Here is a 20,739-nt window from a genome sequence, read left to right on the forward strand (position 1 = left end):
ACACATAATAAATAAATACATATATATATATATATATATACATATATATATGTGTGTGTATGTGTATACACATATAATCATTATTGTGGACAAAGCATTTCTTTTACAGGGGAGTTGGTGCTTGTCAGTGGGGACTATGTGGGCTGGCGGGGGATTGAAGGACGTAGCAGTAGTTTAGGTAACCTGTCAGTAAATGCCACAGATGAAAACACAAAGCAAAAGAACAAGAATCATTTTTAAAGTTAACTTCAAATCAGTATTAAAAATGAAAATAAGAATGTGTCAGTCCAGCAGGCCTCGCTGAGTACAATACTAAAATACAGTATTTCATATATCAGAGATTCTAAGCATCCACCTAAACTAAGAATGTCTCAAGTTAAAAGTCAATATTTTACAGTCTTAAGTGAAGGTCATAGATTGATTTTGTGCCAGTGAAACTAGCCAGTGCATAGCTTTATCAGCCTTTCACCACTGGATGTCAGTATTCCATGAAACTCAGTGATTCAAAGCATCCAACTGAAGTCAAAATGATTTTCTATACAATTACAATCTCCATCAGGTTCTGAGTCTGTATGGCACTTGTTGACTTGTATGACAATTATTTACTGGTCTAAGGGCATTTCATCCTAGTGTTTTAACTTTATTATTTTCAACTAGTACTTTAAAATGCTGCCATGTTGGCGATTGTTTTGTTGATTTTATTGATCTCATCTTATTATACTACTAACACAAATAATTTATTTGTGTAGGAATATGCGATCACAATAAAGTACCTATACAATCTATTCAAGTAAGTTAATTTGCTTTGGTGTTTTGTTGCAAAACAAAAAAAACAACTTACAACTTAAAGCAAATTCAATCAAGCATGCAGGTACTGTGCAGAGACAAAAAAAAGGAACAATGAAAATATGAATAATGAAATATCTGTAAGGGGAGTCACATACATTGTATGGAGCAGCCGAGGAGATATTTGAGGTATTCACTGTGTATAGAGGTGTTTCTATATTCATTCAGTCGACTAAACCATTCTCTTTTATTTCCTTTCGTTTATTGTTGACATGATGAGAGACAAGACCAACTGTGAGTAGTGACATAACATATATACGTACATGTCTCTACGTACAACAGACAAAGCGACAATGAGAGGAGTGACATAACAGATATGTGTAGGTAAGTGCATAGAGACAATAATAACAAAGGGTTTTTTTGTGTGTATGCATGTGCACCTGTGTCTCTCACCCGTGAGTAAGTGTGAGAAAGAGAGAGAGAGACTATGAATATAAAATAACTTTTGTGATTCTTTAGCGATCACAAATTTAAAATGTGTTTAATGAAAGTGCTTCTCTTAACCTTACACCCCACGTGGTAATATGAATGTATTATTTACAACTTCATGTTCAAGGTAATATAAAAATAATCAATGCCCTTCACCCACACTTGGTTGCTTGGTACAAATTCACACCATACTTTTTATTTTTTATTCAAGAATTTAATTACTTTTGGTTGGTTGCAAAGACATACTATAAATACCATTGTGAAAAGATAGATCTACCAAAACGCTGTTACAGCTGGAATAATCATGACAATGCACTTACATAATGTAGCAAATATCCAGTAAAGCCAAACTAGAAATAGCAGGTTTTTTTATCGAATGAAGTTATGATATAGTTTTAATTTTAGATATTTTTAGTGCTGCCACCAAATCAGCACCCCACTATATTCATCGTCTACAAAAATATCTACTTTAAAAACACATTAATACTTCAGTCAAAACAACATCTACAGTTTGGTCGACTGATGGACAGCAGAAGCTGCCCAGAGTCCTAAAACGCTGGTGTAGGGTGGTAGTCAGAGCAGGATTTAAACCAAACTGGAATACTGTGTTTGCTGAGCTCAAGTTCAGTCCAGTTCTCAGTTCTGCACAGGACCAGGTCTCAGTTTTCAAATGATTGACAGACCTGGGTCAGGTTCAGGTAGCACATTACCGTAACTTTTTAGCAAAGGTTTCAGGACCTGTGAAGGACTTTAACTGAATAAATTCAAGTGAAATTCTAGTTCAAAAAGCTTATGGCGTATTTCCACTGGCTCTACTCGCCTCGCCTCGGCACGACACGGCACGGTTAGGTTGCATCTCCACTACAAAAAAGTACCTACTTAACGTGGGCGGAGTCATCACTGCACGAGTGAAACTGCGGCTACTTCGTTTTATACGCGACACACACGAGTGACTAGTGACTTTACACCACACTTCTGTAGTTGTTGGAGATTAACCCACATTTTTAGAATTGTTAAGTAGTTTTAATTTATCTACAATTCGGCACTGTTCGGCTTGATTTCTGTCCACACGTCTCCAGAGTACAGCCTCCTACTCCACCACTGATGCCGCTCGCGATCACCGGTGCTGTCCCTAAATACACCACTCCACTTTAAAAGACTCCTGTTAAATATCGAGGTTTCCCTAGTAGTTGTTGGTTTTCAGGATAGTTAAGTAGTTTTAAGTGATCAGTTACTAAAAATAGTACCTGGTACCAGGTACTATGCTAGTGGAAACTCTACTTAAACCGTGGCGAGGCGAGGTGAGGCGAGTAGAGCTGGTGGAAATGCGCCAATAGTGTCAGTATATTGATCCCCCCTTAAGACATAAAAAAACAGTAAAACAAATACTGATGACTATTTTCACAATAGTCCTTACAATATTACATGACACATGTGAGTGAGTCTGCTTATGTGCTGCTTATCCAAATTGTCATATCATTTGCCAGAGTAGAGTTATTGTAAGTCGTGGTAGATTGAGAGTGTTGGGTGATGGGTGATGTTTATGGCAAAGCCAAAAAGTGAATCTGCTAAATGTCCCCAAATGCAGGAAGTTAGTCTCAATGACGTACAGCGCCATCCTGAGGAGTCTCAGCAGAGCCCTCTGATCTTTCTTGGCACAGCTGGCCTCAATGATGCTCTCCACATTCATCACATTTAAACCTAACACCATTTCTTTGGAATAAGCATGGTGGTTGTTGCTTTGAGACATGTTGGAACAATGCCATAGTTCTCTGGAAGGGTTGAAGATGTTAGTGAAGACTTCGTTCCACACCCCCTGATACTGGTGAGGAGAAAGTTTTTACCAAGTAAGAGTTTAAGAGAAATAAACATGTAGGTATAGTTTAACAAAATACATTTTGCAGTGTTAAATCAACACTTAAAGAGTTAAATGACCACTGTGTCCGAGTGTATTTGGTCATTATCAGAATTGGTGTTAAAAATAACTCTTCATAGGGGGCATTCTACTCAATCAGTTGTTGTAATAACTCTGAAAGAGTCAATGAACTTTGACACTGTGGAATTTACTGTGTACTTTTGGAGGGGAGTAATATGTAAAGCAACACTACTTTTAAAATGATTATTTTAATCACAAGCCCAACACCATTTAGCACCTAACAGATAAGACAAACACATGCTGACAATAGTCAACACACCTCTGTTATGACGCAGCTATCGCAGCTTCACTCCTCACTTCTTTAACACACAGTGGAAAGCCCCAGCATTTAGCAACAACACAGGTGTAGAAGAGTAATGAGGAGTGTAGGAAAAAAGAAAGAAAGAAAAGCATGAATTACAGGTGATGAAATGATTTTCCTGTTAGTCTCCAGGCCATGAAAGCCGGTGTCTCAACAGAAAGAAAAAACCTGCAGAGCTGCATTCCATGCTAAGCTTTTCCACCAACACGTTGTAGTGGCAGGGTCTGAGTGATGTTGTGAAAGTTGGGACAAAATGAGGTGTCATTACTCTTTGAATCACATTTCAAAAGCCAACATTGCGGGGGATTATAGGAAAAGATCAATGGGCAAATGTATGTATTTGACCAAAGATCTATTCCTATAATTAATTTCTATCATCTATCAGCGCTATTTCATCTATTACACACTAACTATAGCTGTTAGTAAAAACTAACTAACGATTAGAGTTAATTAAAAATACAAAAGTTTACTAAAAACAAATTTTATCTGAACAGTAGCTGCTGATCTGAAATAAACAGTATTTTACAGTCTCAATTTCTCCATGTTAAGGCATATGGTATAAATTATGTTTGTATTTACAAATTTTGTTGCATTATAGATGAGGTTTTGCATGAGGATAAGGAACAGAGGTTCCAGAGAAGATATCTCCAAAGAAATCTTGACATTTATCCTTTGTCTAAGACTCATTGTTTTAATTCAGAGAATTTTTTTTTTATTCATTATTCATGAATATTAATGAATTCATTTATTCATTAAAATTATTCATAACAAAACTGTGTTTATCACTATAATGACATCTATGGAAGAGTATTAGGGCCACGTGTAAAACATTTTTTGAAAAAAATGTAAAGATTAAAGTCAGAATTGTTAGAAAAACTCAGAAGTCTGAGAAAAAGTCATTTATTCGAGCAAAGTCAGAATTCTGACTTTATTCTCAGAATTCATGCTGTTTTATTTTGTTTTCTTTCCATCAAATGTCATACAAAGAAGATTGTAGAGGATGATGTGTAATACACTATAATGATCTGTATCTTTTGACTGATAGATAAACAGCAGTCTCGATATATAAATAGTGAAGAAAAAATAAAAATAAATTTAATTCAAAGATGTGAAAGGTTGAGTCTACATAAATATTACATTACATTACATGTCATTTAGCAAACACTTTAATCCAAAGCGACTTATTGCATTTAAAACATTTGGGTACAAACAAGAGCTAGAAGTAAGTAAGTGCTTCAAGTAAGCCAAACTATAAAGTGCTAGTCATAAGTGCGATGTATAAGTAAGTGTTTTTTTTTTTGTTTTTTTTTTGTCTTTGTCGTCTTAGTCGAGGTAGAGTCGAAAGAAATCAGGCTTTCTGCTGTCTGGATGTCGAGAGATTTGGGAACCATAACATCATTTTATGTATTATTAGCAGAGTTTCAAATGTGAACTAATGTGAACTAAGTTCAGCAGTTATATCGTGTAGATATGAATGAACGAGATTCACTCATTCACACATGCATTCCGGTGCTTCTGTTTTTAGCATTACACCTGCACCTGCCAAGTGTCCATCGAAGGCATCAGGAGCAATTCGGGGTTCATCACCTGTGGGTTTGAAGAATCAAGTATAGAACCCTGAAATCAACCCCTTCCAACAGATTTGGTGTGACTGTGAGCTAGCCAGGTTTTATTCCAGGACAGGTTTAGTTCCTATGGTGTAATCTAAATGGGATCTGAGTCATGGCACAGATGGAATATGTTTCCACACTTTTTTTGGGCGTGTAGTTTGACGCCTAATTGATGTGATTTATACTCAAGTAATTACAGTAGTTTTAGAAGAAGGTGTTGTAGATGTGTTGGCATTAGATCACTTACCACTAGGTATCAGCAGTGAGTTGTATCAAGCTTCAGAGGTTTGCTGCGATTCAACGACCTCCTCACAGTGCAACAAGACACCTGTACTGAGCAAATCTCCTAAAACACAGTGTGTCTGCCCTGCAGAATTCTGCCTTTTGTTGAATTACAATTAGTCTCAGCATTCCATTTATTCACCTTTGACCTGAGGTTTCCTTTTGTCAGTTTAGCTGCCCATCAGGTTTATTTGAGGAGTATATTCAAAAGACCTGCATAGGCAATATGATATTCAGCATATACTGGCAGATAGATTATTATTTGTTAATAATGCATGTGTGCGTTTTTTTATTGTTTTGTTTTTTAATCATCTGCATATAATCCACTGACTGCTGCCTTACCTCACTGGTGAGGTCTCAGAGTTAGCATAACAACCTAAGCTGCCAAGTTGAATATTGAAAACAAAGTCAACCATTAGGTTGGCTTCAGCTGATCTGTTGGGGAGGAAGGTAGTGTGACTGCTGCAATGGTTTGTTTTGGCCAGCCAATCCAAACTTTGCTCAGAGCCTGAAACAAAAGATAAAGCCAATTAGAATCGGTGTTCTTTATGGTCTCAAGGTCAAGACGACAATGAACACAGAAGCTGACCTCATTCAGCAAACACATGAGGTCACCTATGTTTGGCCCATGTACAGTATGTCGAGGTGTGTGTTCAGATCAGTGCAAACATTATACATTCGAGTATACATGTATGTACCACTGTGTTTTTAGAGTTAGGGACTGACTCATGCTGACTATTTACACAGAGACAGGGAACTGTGAGCAGTGGAGCAAAGAAAAAATTAAAATCTGGTAATGCTGTTGAACCACTTTCGGTTAGGCTTAGCAGTTGATTAATACATTTCTTATCAGTAATTTATTGTACTATTGTCAACATGCACACACTCACACACACAGGTTTGCCACTTCCCTTATCTTAACCATAACCAGTTAATGTCTAACCCTTACCTTAACTCAAATTCACAGATTATACCGTAACTTTAACCAGACATGGACCAGGACCTGAATTTGGTTCCCATTAGTAACCAAAACTATCTCTCTCTCTCTCTCTCTCTCTGTGACTAGTTTTGTCATCTTCTGTTTTAGTGAAATCTGGTGTGATGTGGAAACATTGTTAAAGTTAAAACATTGATAGATTATCCACTTAATCTTAATAAGTGGAAGTGAATGAGAGAATAAATCAGAAACCCTGGTGTAGTTTCTTTATGTGTAGAAAGGTGCAAGTAATGTATGTGATTCCAGTGTGCAGAATGATGAAGAAAACACAACCGTGCTGCAGTTTGCCCTCTAATACTTACATTACATGTGCTTTTGTTAGGCTTTCCCAACACATTACATAACTGTAAACAAAGATCTTAAACCCTATGCCAGTGTACACCGGCCCATGTTGACGCTTCTAAAGAGTTTTAGAGAGAAAAGAGCAGGGCAGGTTTGTTTAGTTGATCAAGTTCTTAGGAAAGCAGGGGAGGAGGAAGCGGAGGATGGAGGTGTGGTCATTATCAGGTGGAATTCCCCTGAACTCACCTGAGTCCGTCCCCCGCTCCTTTACCACAGTATAAAGGAGCACATCACTATTATTACACAGTAAGACTCACTCATCTTGGATATTCTTGGAGTCATTTCTTTCTTTGCATCAAACTGTGGCTCAGGTAAATGTCATTATTACCATTGCACTGCTATGCTAGAGTGGTCCAGTGTAGACGTCAGTCTTACATTATAAAGCTAGAGTAAAATCAATTTGTTAATTACATGTTTTTCCTATTTTAACTAAAATATATATGTATTTTAGATTTTTTCAAGTTATTTTTTAATAACATTTTTTTTCTTGCATGTTTGTTAGTGTCTCCATGGCGTCAACGTGCCTGAGCAGCGTCCTGACGCATGCCAACCTCACCATGTACCAGACTGGTATCTCTGATGTCCTGCCACAGCAGCCCAGTGCTCTGACATTCAACCCATCGTACAGCGGCAACATCAACAGTAAGAGGAAATCTTATTTCTGTCTATAAGTGTTGTAGATTCATTTGTTTGTGTGTTAAGCAAAAGCAAAAGAAAGCTGGAATCATATAAGGGCTTTGAAAGCATGCAAGCATGTTAATTATTGTATTCCAGCCTGGGTTTCGTAGGCGGTTTCAGCTGAAGACTAATCCTGCAGTAAACACAATCCTTGATTTTCAAAACTCGCAGACATCAAGACTAGGTCACTGAACTTTACTTGGCCCCATTTGGATGCAGTTAGTTTAATAATTGACCAGATGGTAAATGTTTAACTTATCATATCAGTCAACACATTGTTGTTAAAACAGCTTGGGCTTTGTTTGAGAGACAAATCCAGACCAGGTGATGATTCAGAGGGGTATCAGTCAATAATCCAGATTGCTGGATTTCAGGTTTATTTAGGAGGAGGAGGAGGAGTTGGCAGGTTGATGTAATTAATTACAAGAGTTAATTTCTAAATCTGTATCTCACCATCATTTATTTTTTACGCTTAAGTGCATTAAGCACATTAAAGCACCACACATGCTCTGAAGAACATCAGGCAATTCCTCCATCCTTTTTTGCAGATCACTGGTACAAGCACGTCAGCCCAGTCTGCTGGTCACCTGACAGTGTTCTGGAGTGGATCAGCGACCATGTAGAGAGTACCAAGTTTGATGCAAGCACCCTCAGTCTGGACTGCTGTGCCATGGACGGACCTTCCCTTTGCCAGATGAACCAGGACCAGATGATTGGGATCTTCGGCCCACAGCTTGGACCACACCTTCATCACAGTCTGCAGGAACACAAGGCCAAATATGGTAAAACTGCATGACATATGTCTATCTATCATTAGTACTGTTACACAAATGTGCTGTTTTCAGTTGCCAGCAACTTAGTACAGTATATCCTCTTTTTTACTTGGATGAATAAAGATTGTGGCCTGATTTGTATTTATTTTTTGCCCTCCAGAGTTTCAGACCCTCACAGGACCAGAGCTGAACGAGACCTGCCAGCTTCTGGACAACTTCCTGCACAACCTAAACTTTCCTTTGCTCAGCACCGTTAAAGTTGGCCTGGGTATGTATTCCACGGAGATGAAAGACGCTGACTTATAACGGATAGTGTGAAAATCCGCGTACTAATACAGCTACTTCATACCAACAGATGACGTAGTTATCAACAAGAGGGAGTTTGACTACAGGGATGAATATGATCTGACCAGTTTGACTATGGAGTCCATGATACCTCTCCAAGAAGATTATCTGTCTGATAATCAGTCTGACAGCGAGTACAGCTCCACCTCAAACAGTCAGTATTTAACATGATTCTCATGTTTGCTATCACATTCCTCACCTACCTCTGTTTACCAAAAACTTATTTTATAACACAACATATTTCTCTTGTCTTTAGGTGGCATGTGTGGCTTTTCGGGCCACAGCTCCCCAGAGTCTGGCAGTGGTGAATCGGACCCAGAGTTCTCCTACCCACGGATTACCAGTGAGTAAACAGAAAATAGTCACTGTTTGCATTCCACATTCTCAGCAGTGTTAATGAGTTTAAGTAAACACCTGACAAAACTATTGTGTTGGCAGAGGGGCACATCAAATCTGAGAAAGGAGAAACTCGCCTGAAGCGGCCACGGGGACGACCTCCAAAACTCAGCAGAGTGCACAGCAGCAACGATTACGAGAGCCCTAAGAAAAATAAACATGGTGAGGAAATGTTTGGGAAAGCTCCAATGTTGTATTATGCATCATGTAAAACACAGTTCAAAGGGGATGTGTACTCGAGCACTGCGGATCAATTTTTCAAGCTATACTTTGCATCTATTTTGCATCTTTATCAGGCTGCAGATGCTTATTTGAATTCTGTTTCATATCACACACAAAGACACATTAAACTCACTGTGCCCTACTGTTTTTGGTAGTTCCTCGAGGCACTCACTTGTGGGAGTTCATCAGGGACATTCTGATCCATCCAGAAAGGAACCAAGGCCTGATGAAATGGGAGGACCGCCGTGAGGGTGTCTTTAAGTTCCTCAAGTCTGAGGCTGTGGCTCAGATGTGGGGCCAAAAGAAGAAGAACAGCAGCATGACCTATGAGAAACTCAGTCGTGCCATGAGGTGAGTTAATTCATCAGCTTTACACTCTTATCTGCCTGAATCTTTAATGTTTACAGAGAGTGACCAGTGGCTAGACCTAAAACACAACATAGTGTAATGAAGTCACCCATTAGTGAGATGATTTCATCTTGTATGGTCAAATTTAGAGATATTCTCCAGTAATTTAGGATTGGACTGTCAAGTTACAAAACACTTCAAAGTCTAGTGGACACATCTGGTTTGCTTAGGCCACACTTAAAGTTTGTAGCACAATCTTGTTTTGATCAAACTTAAGTTTCATGGCTTATTCAGTGGATGAAGCTGTGTTCCACGACAGTTTTCATAGCATCTAGTTACCTCTCTAATCCTGATCTTGATAAGTTTGTGTCCTAATCCTGGACTAAATGAACCTTTTCCACCTACAGGTATTACTATAAGAGGGAGATCCTGGAGCGCGTTGATGGCAGGAGGCTTGTATACAAATTTGGGAGGAATTCTAGCGGCTGGAAGGTTGACGAGACTGGCATGGACGTGAGGCATTAGTCACTGAATGTGGGGAGAAAGTCACCAAAAACCAGAAAAGGTGTTCTTACAGGAGCTACATGTTACTCACATGGCCTGTTTGAAAGTAAACCTTGCCTCCCTCCGATGTTTATGACACTAACTTCCTTTAAGAAGGAAGGTGTTGCAAAAAATGTAAGCCACTGTTTTTGGCTCTAGTAGGTTTTATGAACCAATATTATTGTTGTGACTGTTATTTTGTATTTTTATTTCTAAAAGCGAGTATGTACACAGTACTTAAAATGGTCATCATTTTGTAAGTTTGTTTTTCGGTAAACACTAAAAGGCTGTTCTTTTACTAAAGCAGGGCTAACTCCCTATTCTTATCTGTCATTTATTTGTTGATTTGTATTATATGAGCATTGTTGCTCTGAAAACATTGTTCACTTTGATTTTTTTATATATACTTCTTTGAAACTGTGAAACTGACATCCTCAGTTTTGTGTGTAAATAAATGTTTATGACGATTTGAATGAAGGATCAAGTCAGGAACAGTCTTTTTACAAGTAAACCTAATGCGAGCAATCAAGACAGAACAGGGAGACAACAAATGTGGGTGATGTTACTTCCACTTAATACAGTAACAATGTGCACTACATGTCAATTGGTATCACTTATTATAAAGTGTGTTTTCACAATGTTTGAATTAGAAGTAAATATATCAGTTCTTATATGTTATAGCCACCTGTAAAAACATGTTGTAGGCATCAGCAACAGTGTGCTGTTCAATGTGATTGTTTTGATGTTAATTGATGATTGTATTTGTCTTCACTGTGATATCATGTATGTTGTTAATTGTTAAATATGTTTTTTTGTTAACTAAGAAATACATTTTCACATATAATAACTGCTTATTTTCCATTCTAAGCTCTGCTCTGGTATCAAATCAATCAGATATTATTTGTATAGCAGATAAAGTCTAAAACAAAGACCCCACCCACCCATCACCAACCCCTATCCACACATAAAGTGAGTTAGAGAAATGAAACAGACCTGATGAAACGCTATCCTATATTTAAGTAATTAGCAATTAGGAAACACCAGATACTAAAATGTGTATACAGTATATGTGGCCACAATAAGGATTGTGGGTGACTAAAATGGTGCAAACAAAAGGAACTGGATGGAACTGACATGCAGATTTTACAGTTTTAGGAAGGTTGGCAATTTGTGGCAAAGGTTGATTGTTTTGAATCAGTCACAGTCTCTAACAGCAACAACTGCTTTGTCATAGGATTTCTACATTTCTACACAAACAAAGACATTGTCTGCATCTTCACAATGGTCCCTTCAGTCTTAATAGTCTGCAAAGTGCAGTGTGTGTTGTCCTTTATAACCAGCCATTTATTAATCAATAAGAAGTTTGACCACCAAACCGATAAATAGTTCTCTGGGCATCAGTAACAACTCAACAGTATTCAGTTATGTTAAATACATACATACATACAAAAAAAAAATGTAATTTCTGTAAAAGGCCTGGTTTCTGAAACTGTCACATGTAAGTCAGTCACATGATAGGATGCCATGACTTTGCAAACCATTGACAGTAAATCTCAGGGATGTGCAAATTTTGATTTCAGTTGAGAAACTTAATTGTTCAGCTCACCACTTAAAATATTTGGGGCCAGGCTTGGTTTGCACTCTGTTTGACAAGCTGTGCTCAAGCGATGGAACAGATTTTTGATTCTCTGTGGCACATGGAGCCTCAATGCTTAGATGCTCTCAGGTACCAGACTTTGGCACAAATTGATTTAACATGAGATGATGCTCTACCTAACCCTCAACATGATGATGTTGTCTCAAATGAAACATAGCTGGACTCAGCATGGGCCACATGGTTGGTGTAGTGCTTAGCACTCTTGCTAAGGAGTTTGCATGTTCTCCCTGTGTGTGCGACTGTGCGTGGGTTTTCTCTGGGTTCTCCGGCTTCCTTCCAAAAACATGCAATATGGAGGTTATGTAAATTGGACACTCTAAATTGACCATAGGTGTGAATGTGAGAGTGTCTCTATGCCTGTGGCCCTGTGATGGACTGGCGATCTGTCCAGGGTGTACCTCGCCTTTCGCCCTATGTCAGCTGAGACATAGCAGTAGAAGATGGATGGATGGTTCTAATGATGTTTTTTCCCAGCCCTGCTTTACCTGCACTAAAAATGCAGACACGGAAAAGGGAGAAGCAAAAATTCCCTTAAAACACACAGAGCCATTGTATAAACAGGCCCCAACACTAAATCTTAAGATCTCACCAGAGTAGTGCCATAAAAACCTGTAAGACCTGTCCACTTGGATTGTTTGACAAAGTGCTCGCATTACACCACAAGGCTCCTTTCAACCAGCAATTGGTACCTGGGACTGCACACCTGACACCATTATGCAACAAACAATTGCATTAAAGCTTTCAAATGAACCATATAATGTGTCACTTTTGTATAGAAGTCAACATGCATGAGTTAAAGAAGCGAGTCGTTGCTGATTGACTGTGCAGGTGCTTTCTCTCTCTCTCTCTGTCGCTGTCACTCTCTCCCTCTCTCTCTCTCTCTCTCTCCCTGTGTGTGTATGTGTACATTGACATTATAAATGACACAATCATTTCTAAGTAGTCTTTATGATGTCACTGACAGTAGACACACTATCAATCCTTCATTGTTAGACTTCCAGCAGTATAACTGAGCACTGTCTGTCTGCTACCTCTAACTGACACTGGCAGGTGGAGGTTTCTGGCCGAAGCTCAGCGTACAACAGGTCTGGCCTGTTGGAGATGACAGCAGATAATAATCTCTAGTCTGGCAGCAGTTGTTGGCACTAAAGTTGGCTCTCGTTACACAAACAACCATGTCTCTCGTCAAGCGACACTGATATCTGATGGCGCTGAAGCAAAGCAGCAATGTGAAGATAGTGGAGAGTCTAGTCAAATTCATCACAGTCCACTTTTGCTGAGAACTAAGAGTGACTCTAGCCTAAGTGAAAAGGGTTCTGTCGCTCATCGTATGGTGGTGTTTTACGTCAGTTGTCATCCATATTGTTGCATTGCTGTCTTTGGTTATTGTGTTTTACTATTAGTGTCTCCCCAGCTGGAGCTGAGGATTGTCGCACAGGCACCTGTAACTTTCTCCTCCATCCATAACATCTCCTTGAAAAGTGAGAAATCGTGGTGTGATTCAGCCTGATATACTGTGCACTTAGCTTCACAGAGAAGTCTTACAGTGTTTGCAACACTTGTGTGGCCTCAATTCAAATGCATGTCTTTGCAGTCATCATCACTATGATCATAAAAAGTACAAGGTACTCTCATCTAATCACTAAAAAAAACAATTGGTGTGGCCAGTTTAAGCTGGCTGAGCCAAGCAGTTACAGTCCAGCCTCAACCTGTGTTATCAGTCAATTTAGCTTTATTTACTGTAGTACACTCAGGTGACTGTGCTTTGGGCGCGATGTTCACTACTACGTGTGTATGGGTATGAAAGATAGAAACTGTGCTGCAAATGTGCAATGTTTAGTTTGAGTTTTGTGTGAAAAGCTCCATCAGGCTGTCACAGTTAGTATCTACAGGGGCAGGTGTATGATATGTAACTAGGAGAACTGGTTTTTATCATTTGTAATGTAGCTTGGGGGCGGAAGGCTAAAAATAAGGCTTTCAAACTAATTTTAGGTTTTAGGTTAATAGTTAAGCGGGAGTGGGGGTTTTATGCAACCCCTCCTCCAGGCAACTCAGAGAAATGTCAGTGTGTTTATTAATTTAAATGATCAGATTCTTGCAGCAACCATGTTTTAATTGTACAGAATGATGATAAATTACAACACCACTGACTAATAGCGATTTATGTGCAAGTGACCTAATATTTAGACCAAAAATCAAACAAAATGATTCTATATTTTAAATAATTACCTGTACTTACTTTATATTTTGCATAATTCTAACATTTCTTTTGTAGATGTAATCTGTTGAAATATTGTATATTATTTTTTTCATATGAAAAACTCCTTTCTTTAATGTGTGTTTGTCTCATTTTTTTGTAGCAGATGACGTGAGACAACGATGAACCTGAGAACAGATTTTCAGATTTGTAAAGCAGCATTCAGGTGAGGTGATCACACAGTAACTCCCCTGCCAATTACAATAAAATGTACACATTTAAGTCTGATTATTTACGAGTTCATTCTGAAAGCGGCCTGAAAAGCAATCATCCGTCCCTCCCTCAAAACAATAACCCTCGACTTAACTCTTTGTGAGGAACACACAAACAGGTGGAGGAGTAAAAGACCATAATCACGTTGCTGTTTGCTAGCAGTGATACACATAATCAGTGGAAACATTTCGCATGTCCTTACTCTAAACTGATAAATCATATTTTAACAATCCATCCATCTCACTTAATTGAATCCTCTGCCAACTGCAACAGACCTGATCCAACGTGCATTCATGTGTTAATACCTGTTAATTATCTAACTGATCATAGCACTCCCACACACACACACACACACACACACACACACAGACATTGAGGTGGTGAGAGTGACTGCTCTCCTCCTTCTAGGTCAACATACCTGTCGAACAGGAAGATTTGGCCACTGGCCAGAATGTGAGTGTGGCACGTAGCTTACGGGAAACTTCATAATCAGTGCCAGAAAAACACGCTGGGAAAGAAATGGGGTGGAGTTTTTCTGCAGTGATCTCAGTGCATTGTCACCTGGTAAACACAGTCATTATGCCCTTCCCCAGGGTTACTGATTAAACACTTTCGTTCTTGCAGTCTATCACACTGCCATCCATGCCACTATGCCAAATTAAATCACACACAAAGACAGAGCCATACCCACCCATGACACACTAGTGCGCAGTAGGTCACTTTTATAGTACATCTCTGATCTGATGCTGCATTATGAATAATTTTGTGTTCATGAGAGTCAAGACTAATCAAACTCCACGCAGAGAGAATCTCGTTTAAACCACAGTGTGTAGGTATAAGCAGCTTATTATACAACCGACCACTTCATTACTCTGGAGGTGAGACAGGGGCATGCTGTTAAAATACAAATATTTTTGGCAGTGTTGACTGATTTTATTGCATTTAGTATGCAACTCCTTTTAAGTCTTTTCTCTGTTTTTCTGCAGCATAGAATGTTGATCATATGAAGTTCTTACTGTCTTCTTGGTCACGTGATGTTCCATGTGACATGTCTTCCCTCCTGTTTTGCTCCTGAAAGCAACAAACACCACCATCAACCTGGGATGTGGGATGTTACATCCTATCACACGTCACCTGGGATAGTGTCCCCAACAGGACAAGGCCCATCACATGTAACATCACGTGACCTGATCTGAGGAAAACCACAGGAAGTGGTCGAAACATGTCAAGGTACATTATTTTTTCTGTCTGACTGAAAGAAATTTAAGCTCAGAGAACACTTTTGCAGAAATGTCCTGTGATTGGTCATTTTCTCCTGTAATGGGTCAGTATTAGTAAAGCCCGTAACCCACAACGATCACTTGATTTACATCATTCTGAGTTTCCGTGATTGATGATGTCCAAAAAAATCCTGCCTAGTATACCTTCAAAAACTCCTGAAGTCAGATGAAAAACAAAGAGTTATATTATTGTTAATAAATACGACATCATGGCCAATGTTTTGCTTTGCGGAGCTTCATAAAACAGATTTCTGGCCACATTCTTGTCAGCCTCCCAGACACGATTAGTGATCCTTGAAGGTTGCATTAAATTAACGCCACCTGACCTTTGCAGAGGAGAAAAGGCATGCACTCATGTCCTGGAGCTAATTCAGCTGAATAGTTCATCAGGCAGCACGACATTGCCAACCTAAAATTGCTTGACGGTCAACATTTAAAGTCTAAAGGTTCCTACAAAATGTTTAAGCTTTAGAAAAAAGCTAATAGTGGATGTAGTCACAAACTAGTGCTGCTATTCAATTTCTGTGATCCCACCCATTATTTCCCGTCAGTATCATGTGTGAGTATCGCTTGACACTGATAACACATTGTGTGTTAAGGTAGAGACTGCTCCTTGGCTATGACACTACTGTCTCCTGCCAGGAAATATTTACTGCCAGGTTTTTACAGCCTTTACTGACAACAGTAAATGTTGCTGCTGACTTAAGATACAGTCGGCTGATATATGTTATTTGGACTGGATGACCTTGTCTATGCTGGGCCAAGACAGCTCCAGTTATTGACCATTTGTCACTTTGTGGTTGTTGTTTTAAACATGTATTAGTTTGGGTTATTTTTTTTTTCTCTGTCTCCACTGGTTGCTGATTGTGTGAACTTTTGGGTTTCTCTCTATGATACTTAAATGTCTCAACCTTACGATGTTAAGTGCCTTGAGATAAAGCATGTTGTCATTTGGGACTTGAGAAACCAAATTTAATTGAACTGAAGTCATGATGGGGAGATAAATAAGGCATTACAGAGATTTAAGAAAAAAAAAAAAACACATTCCAAAATGAGAACTCAGGGAAAACCTATAGCTGGAAATGCTGACTCAGCTTTTAACATTGAATGAATAATTTCATCATTACATTCAAGAAATATAATTCAGAAATGACATACCAGTCATTTATTGCAGAGCTGGACGTTTGGACTTAGGGTGTATTGTCCAAAAAGGTTCATACTGTCTTCTTGGTAAAATCATTGAGTTAGTTAGTTAGATTATCTTGTTCTGTTTGGTGGGATGCTGGGGGATGCAGACAGCAGGGGGCGTAGTTATCCCCTGCTGTCTGACAAACCTGCATAAAACAGGAAGCCAAGACATGTCACATGTAACATCACGTGACCTGAACTGGGGAAGTGGTTGAAACATGTCAAGGTAATCCAAACAACTTTTTTCATCTGTCAGACTGAACAAAACAAAGCTCAATCCAGGTAGTGATGGGCAAATTGAGCTTGAGCCACTCATAAAGCTTCAGATCGAGTGACCTCTCCTGGCAAAGTACAAGGCTGCAGTCATATTAGACAGGCTCTTGGTGAACAGGAGGCTTTTAATTACACACACACACATGCACACACACCTCAGTGAGCAGTGTTGGATAAACTACTTTGCTTAGAAAAGACGTTTTCTTCTGTCTTTGCTTTGATCACCCCTTTTCAAAACGTCTTTGCTTTGATTATTTGATGCACACACACATTAAGACTGAATATTATGTTCTATTTACAAGCAAAGATTAATGAATGTGTGTATTGTGTTATTGAGGAGAGCGTGCCGGGAAAATATGGCATTATTTTTTCAACAGTTTTTGGATCGAGCCGGTTACTTCATTTGCTCACAACTGCTCCACATTTGGAAAACACTTGCTCACAAGTTGCCAGTGACTGACTGGACCGCAAACCAGGCGTTGTACGTCACATGATTTCTTTCGCACCAAAGCAAGCTTTGAATTAGTGGTTTTTTAGGAATTTTAGTTCAGGGTTTGACGCACATATCGAAGCTTCAGTGTCACATTGCCGTCATTACAGACTGGCAATAATACTTTACTTTGTGAGGACCAAAGGAAAGAAGTGGCATTTGGCTCGTTGGCGCTGAATGGAGAGGGAGTCAACGTCAGTGTAACATGTTTAAGGTCATTTATTTGAACTCAAAATAAGACATTTGGAGATGAGTGTGGAAACAAAGGGAGACAGAGACATGCCAGGTCTACTCATTATATAATTATATGCCAAACATCAGCTCAGAATAATCTAGCTGAGGTTCAACAGTAAAACTAAAGAATGCAAGACACTTAAGCTCAAATACAAGTTACAAAACAAACAAACGTAATACCTATTGGAATAAGCATAAGAATATAAAGTGACAAGTTGCAAATATGAGTAAAATATAAAAGACAGAGTAAAGCTCTGTGCTCTGGTTTGTCTCATTGAGCTGCTCAGGCTGCTGAGAGGAGTTTAAGATAATGAATTTATAATAAAATATACGTTTAAAGCCTAATTAAGACATACATATGTATATATATATGTATACTGTATATATGTACCAGTCACAATATTACATTTACTCACCCATGGTTTTAAATGCCATTAATTTCATCTTGACACTTCCAACTAGATTTACAGCATAAATCAGGACATCTGCTAAACATTTAATGATGATGACATGATGATATGTCACTGACAAAGCAACTGGACCAGTCACCTAAACACAATGGGGCCTATTATGATTACACGCGTCAGAGGTTACTGAAGTGTCAGTTTACTGAACTGAACTTAACTAAATACACAGCAACTTAATACTGAATGAAAGCAAACACGTCCCACAAGTTTAGCTTAATCCAGTTTTAATTTATTGTTATAGATTTTAGACACTCAAAGTATGTAATTTAGTTATAACTCTGTTGAGAATCTTCTCTCTATAATATTGTAATGATTTTTGCGTTACTATGTACAGTGCCTTGAGATAATGTATGTTGTGATTTGGCGCTATACAAATAAAATTGAACTGAATCGCATAAAGCTTTTGAGGAGGGAATGAAAGCTTCTTAGCTTGCTAATGAAAAAGAACATCTTATTTATTCAGAAAACCAGTGCAGGATTTTTTTTGAGGAACTGTATTTTATTTTATTTTATTTTATTTGTGATTGTTATGTTAGCATCCATTTTACTGAGAGGAACCAGTTGAGCATGATTCTTTTGTGAGTAGAGTTTCCTGGATGTGAACCAGCCCAGTTTACCGCTCATTTGTCACGCCTCTTTAAATTACACAAACAACATGAAGGTATTTTAATTTTAAAAAGTATGATGCAAAACTGACAATGCACTAAGGGATTTGACCCCTTTTGTTCTGCCTCATTAGGACCAGGTTTTTTTATCTCCATGAGGAATAATGGTCCTGATAAGGTACTATCTCTTTCTCTCTCATCGTTTTCCTCATAGCGAAGTGAATTACATAACAAATTCCCAAAACTATGTCTGCCCTCCTTTGTGAGGGAAGCACCAGATTATCACTGGTGTAACTCTATTGTTGCTGTCAGTCAGTCAGTCATCATCTACCGCTTTATCCTCCACCAGAGAGTCGCGGGGGGTGCTGTGCCAATCTCAGCTACATCAGGCGATAGGCGGGGTACACCCTGGACAGTTCTATTGTTGCTGTGTGTGTGTTTTTTTTCCTGGCAGCATGTTAACATTTTGACAATTAGTCTCATCTTTCCTCTCCTTGGTTCCCACACTGTCTGAAGGAATAGGAGAATGACAGGTTTGTTTGTCATTATGCAACCCTTAAGCACTCGGCATCACCACAGAACTGACTATGAACACTGAGACTGGACTCTTGGAAGGTGACACCTGACTGTGGGTTTATGTGGAGTATATGTCTTTTTAACGAATGTCATAAGGTCCAACTCTCGAGGGAGACCACGGCATGTAAGGCGTATAAGGGATATGTGAATTCAACCAAGTTAAACCATCAAATGATCAATTTAAATCTTCAGTGTAGGAGTAATTCACACATCACAAAAAAAAAAATTCAAGTTAGGGCATTAGTATTTATTCTCTTATTCATTATGATCTCCTGATTTGTTGTGTGTTTCTCTTGTGTTTTGTTTAATACTAAACTGTTTTAGTTATGTTTTAGTCTGGGCTTTTACTGATGCTGTGTTTGTTTTTATGCTTGTTGTTGTTGTTTTTATGTTACAGAGCTGGTAAACAATTTTTTCATTGTTTTTTCATAACAATGGCAATTAAGATCTATCTATCGGTTACCTGCAAGGGGAAGTACAGGTTAGACACGCCCTCAGGATGACATCATAAGAAAGGGGCTCTCCGACATAATGACACCACAAGTGTCAGGACTTTTCCTACACAAAGGTAGATTTGGGGTACTTTACTCAAACATTTAAATACAGCACATGGTTAAAAGCAGTCTATAGACTAAAGAACTAAAGCCTAAAAAAAACCTCTGGAAACTGCATCACATTTAAAAACAACCTTGTTGACTTCTTCTGACACTGACTCAGCTCAACATTATACAGACAAGTTTAACTAAGTCCAGTCCAGACTTCTAGCAAGTCTGGTGTTTCCAAAAAAAAGTGGTTAATGAGTTACTCACAAAAATTATAGAAAATAGAAAAAGTTCTTAATTCGATTAATAGATTGCTTAAATGCCTCTTACAGAAATGATTGATTTCTACTCTGTAATTGATCTCATTGTTTAAAAGGCCTGCAGAGCCACATATCATCATATATATATCACTATACAGCTAGAGGATAAATAGCAAAGGCAGAAGGACACAGCCTTGTGGTAGACCAGTGTAAGTACATATAACAGGTGACGTGACTCCTTGCATGTTGACAAATAAAACTGTTGCCTGTCAGTGAGGTAGTTATGAATCCATGTTAACCGTGGCCTTGTTATTCAATGTGTATATGCATGTCGGTGTGTGGCATCATAACAATGCAATGTCACCACGGGGATAGTGTTAATAAGATGATCTGAATCACTCGCCTGTGTTCAGCAATCACAACAGCCTTTATCACTGATGAGCCCCCAAAACAACCTCCCTGTACAAAAACCTATATTTATTTGTTGTTGTTTTTTGACATTCAGTGACATGAGGCTTTGCTACTGCATAGGTGGTGTGAAAAATTAGATGTGTCAGTTTTAAAATCATCCACAATCTTAAGAGATTAACAGACCAGTTGAGCTATGGATACTTCTCAAATGGGGGCCCATGGCACATGGGGCAGAAGA

General features: G+C 38.6%; 1 protein-coding gene across 1 annotated transcript; it reads left to right on the forward strand.

The window, feature by feature from the left end:
• The first annotated feature begins 6,969 nt into the window (after nt 1-6,969).
• Nucleotides 6,970-10,895, forward strand: elf3 (E74-like factor 3 (ets domain transcription factor, epithelial-specific)). Its single transcript, XM_058630454.1, has 9 exons — nt 6,970-7,054; nt 7,246-7,385; nt 7,970-8,203; nt 8,355-8,462; nt 8,550-8,693; nt 8,796-8,882; nt 8,978-9,097; nt 9,313-9,508; nt 9,913-10,895. Exons 2-9 carry the CDS (start codon nt 7,253-7,255, stop codon nt 10,028-10,030), a joined length of 1,140 nt encoding a protein of 379 aa, XP_058486437.1. The 5' UTR covers nt 6,970-7,054; nt 7,246-7,252; the 3' UTR covers nt 10,031-10,895.
• The last annotated feature ends 9,844 nt before the right edge of the window (nt 10,896-20,739 follow it).

This window comes from Solea solea, chromosome 6, assembly GCF_958295425.1.
Source record: "Solea solea chromosome 6, fSolSol10.1, whole genome shotgun sequence".
Lineage (NCBI taxonomy): Eukaryota > Metazoa > Chordata > Actinopteri > Pleuronectiformes > Soleidae > Solea > Solea solea.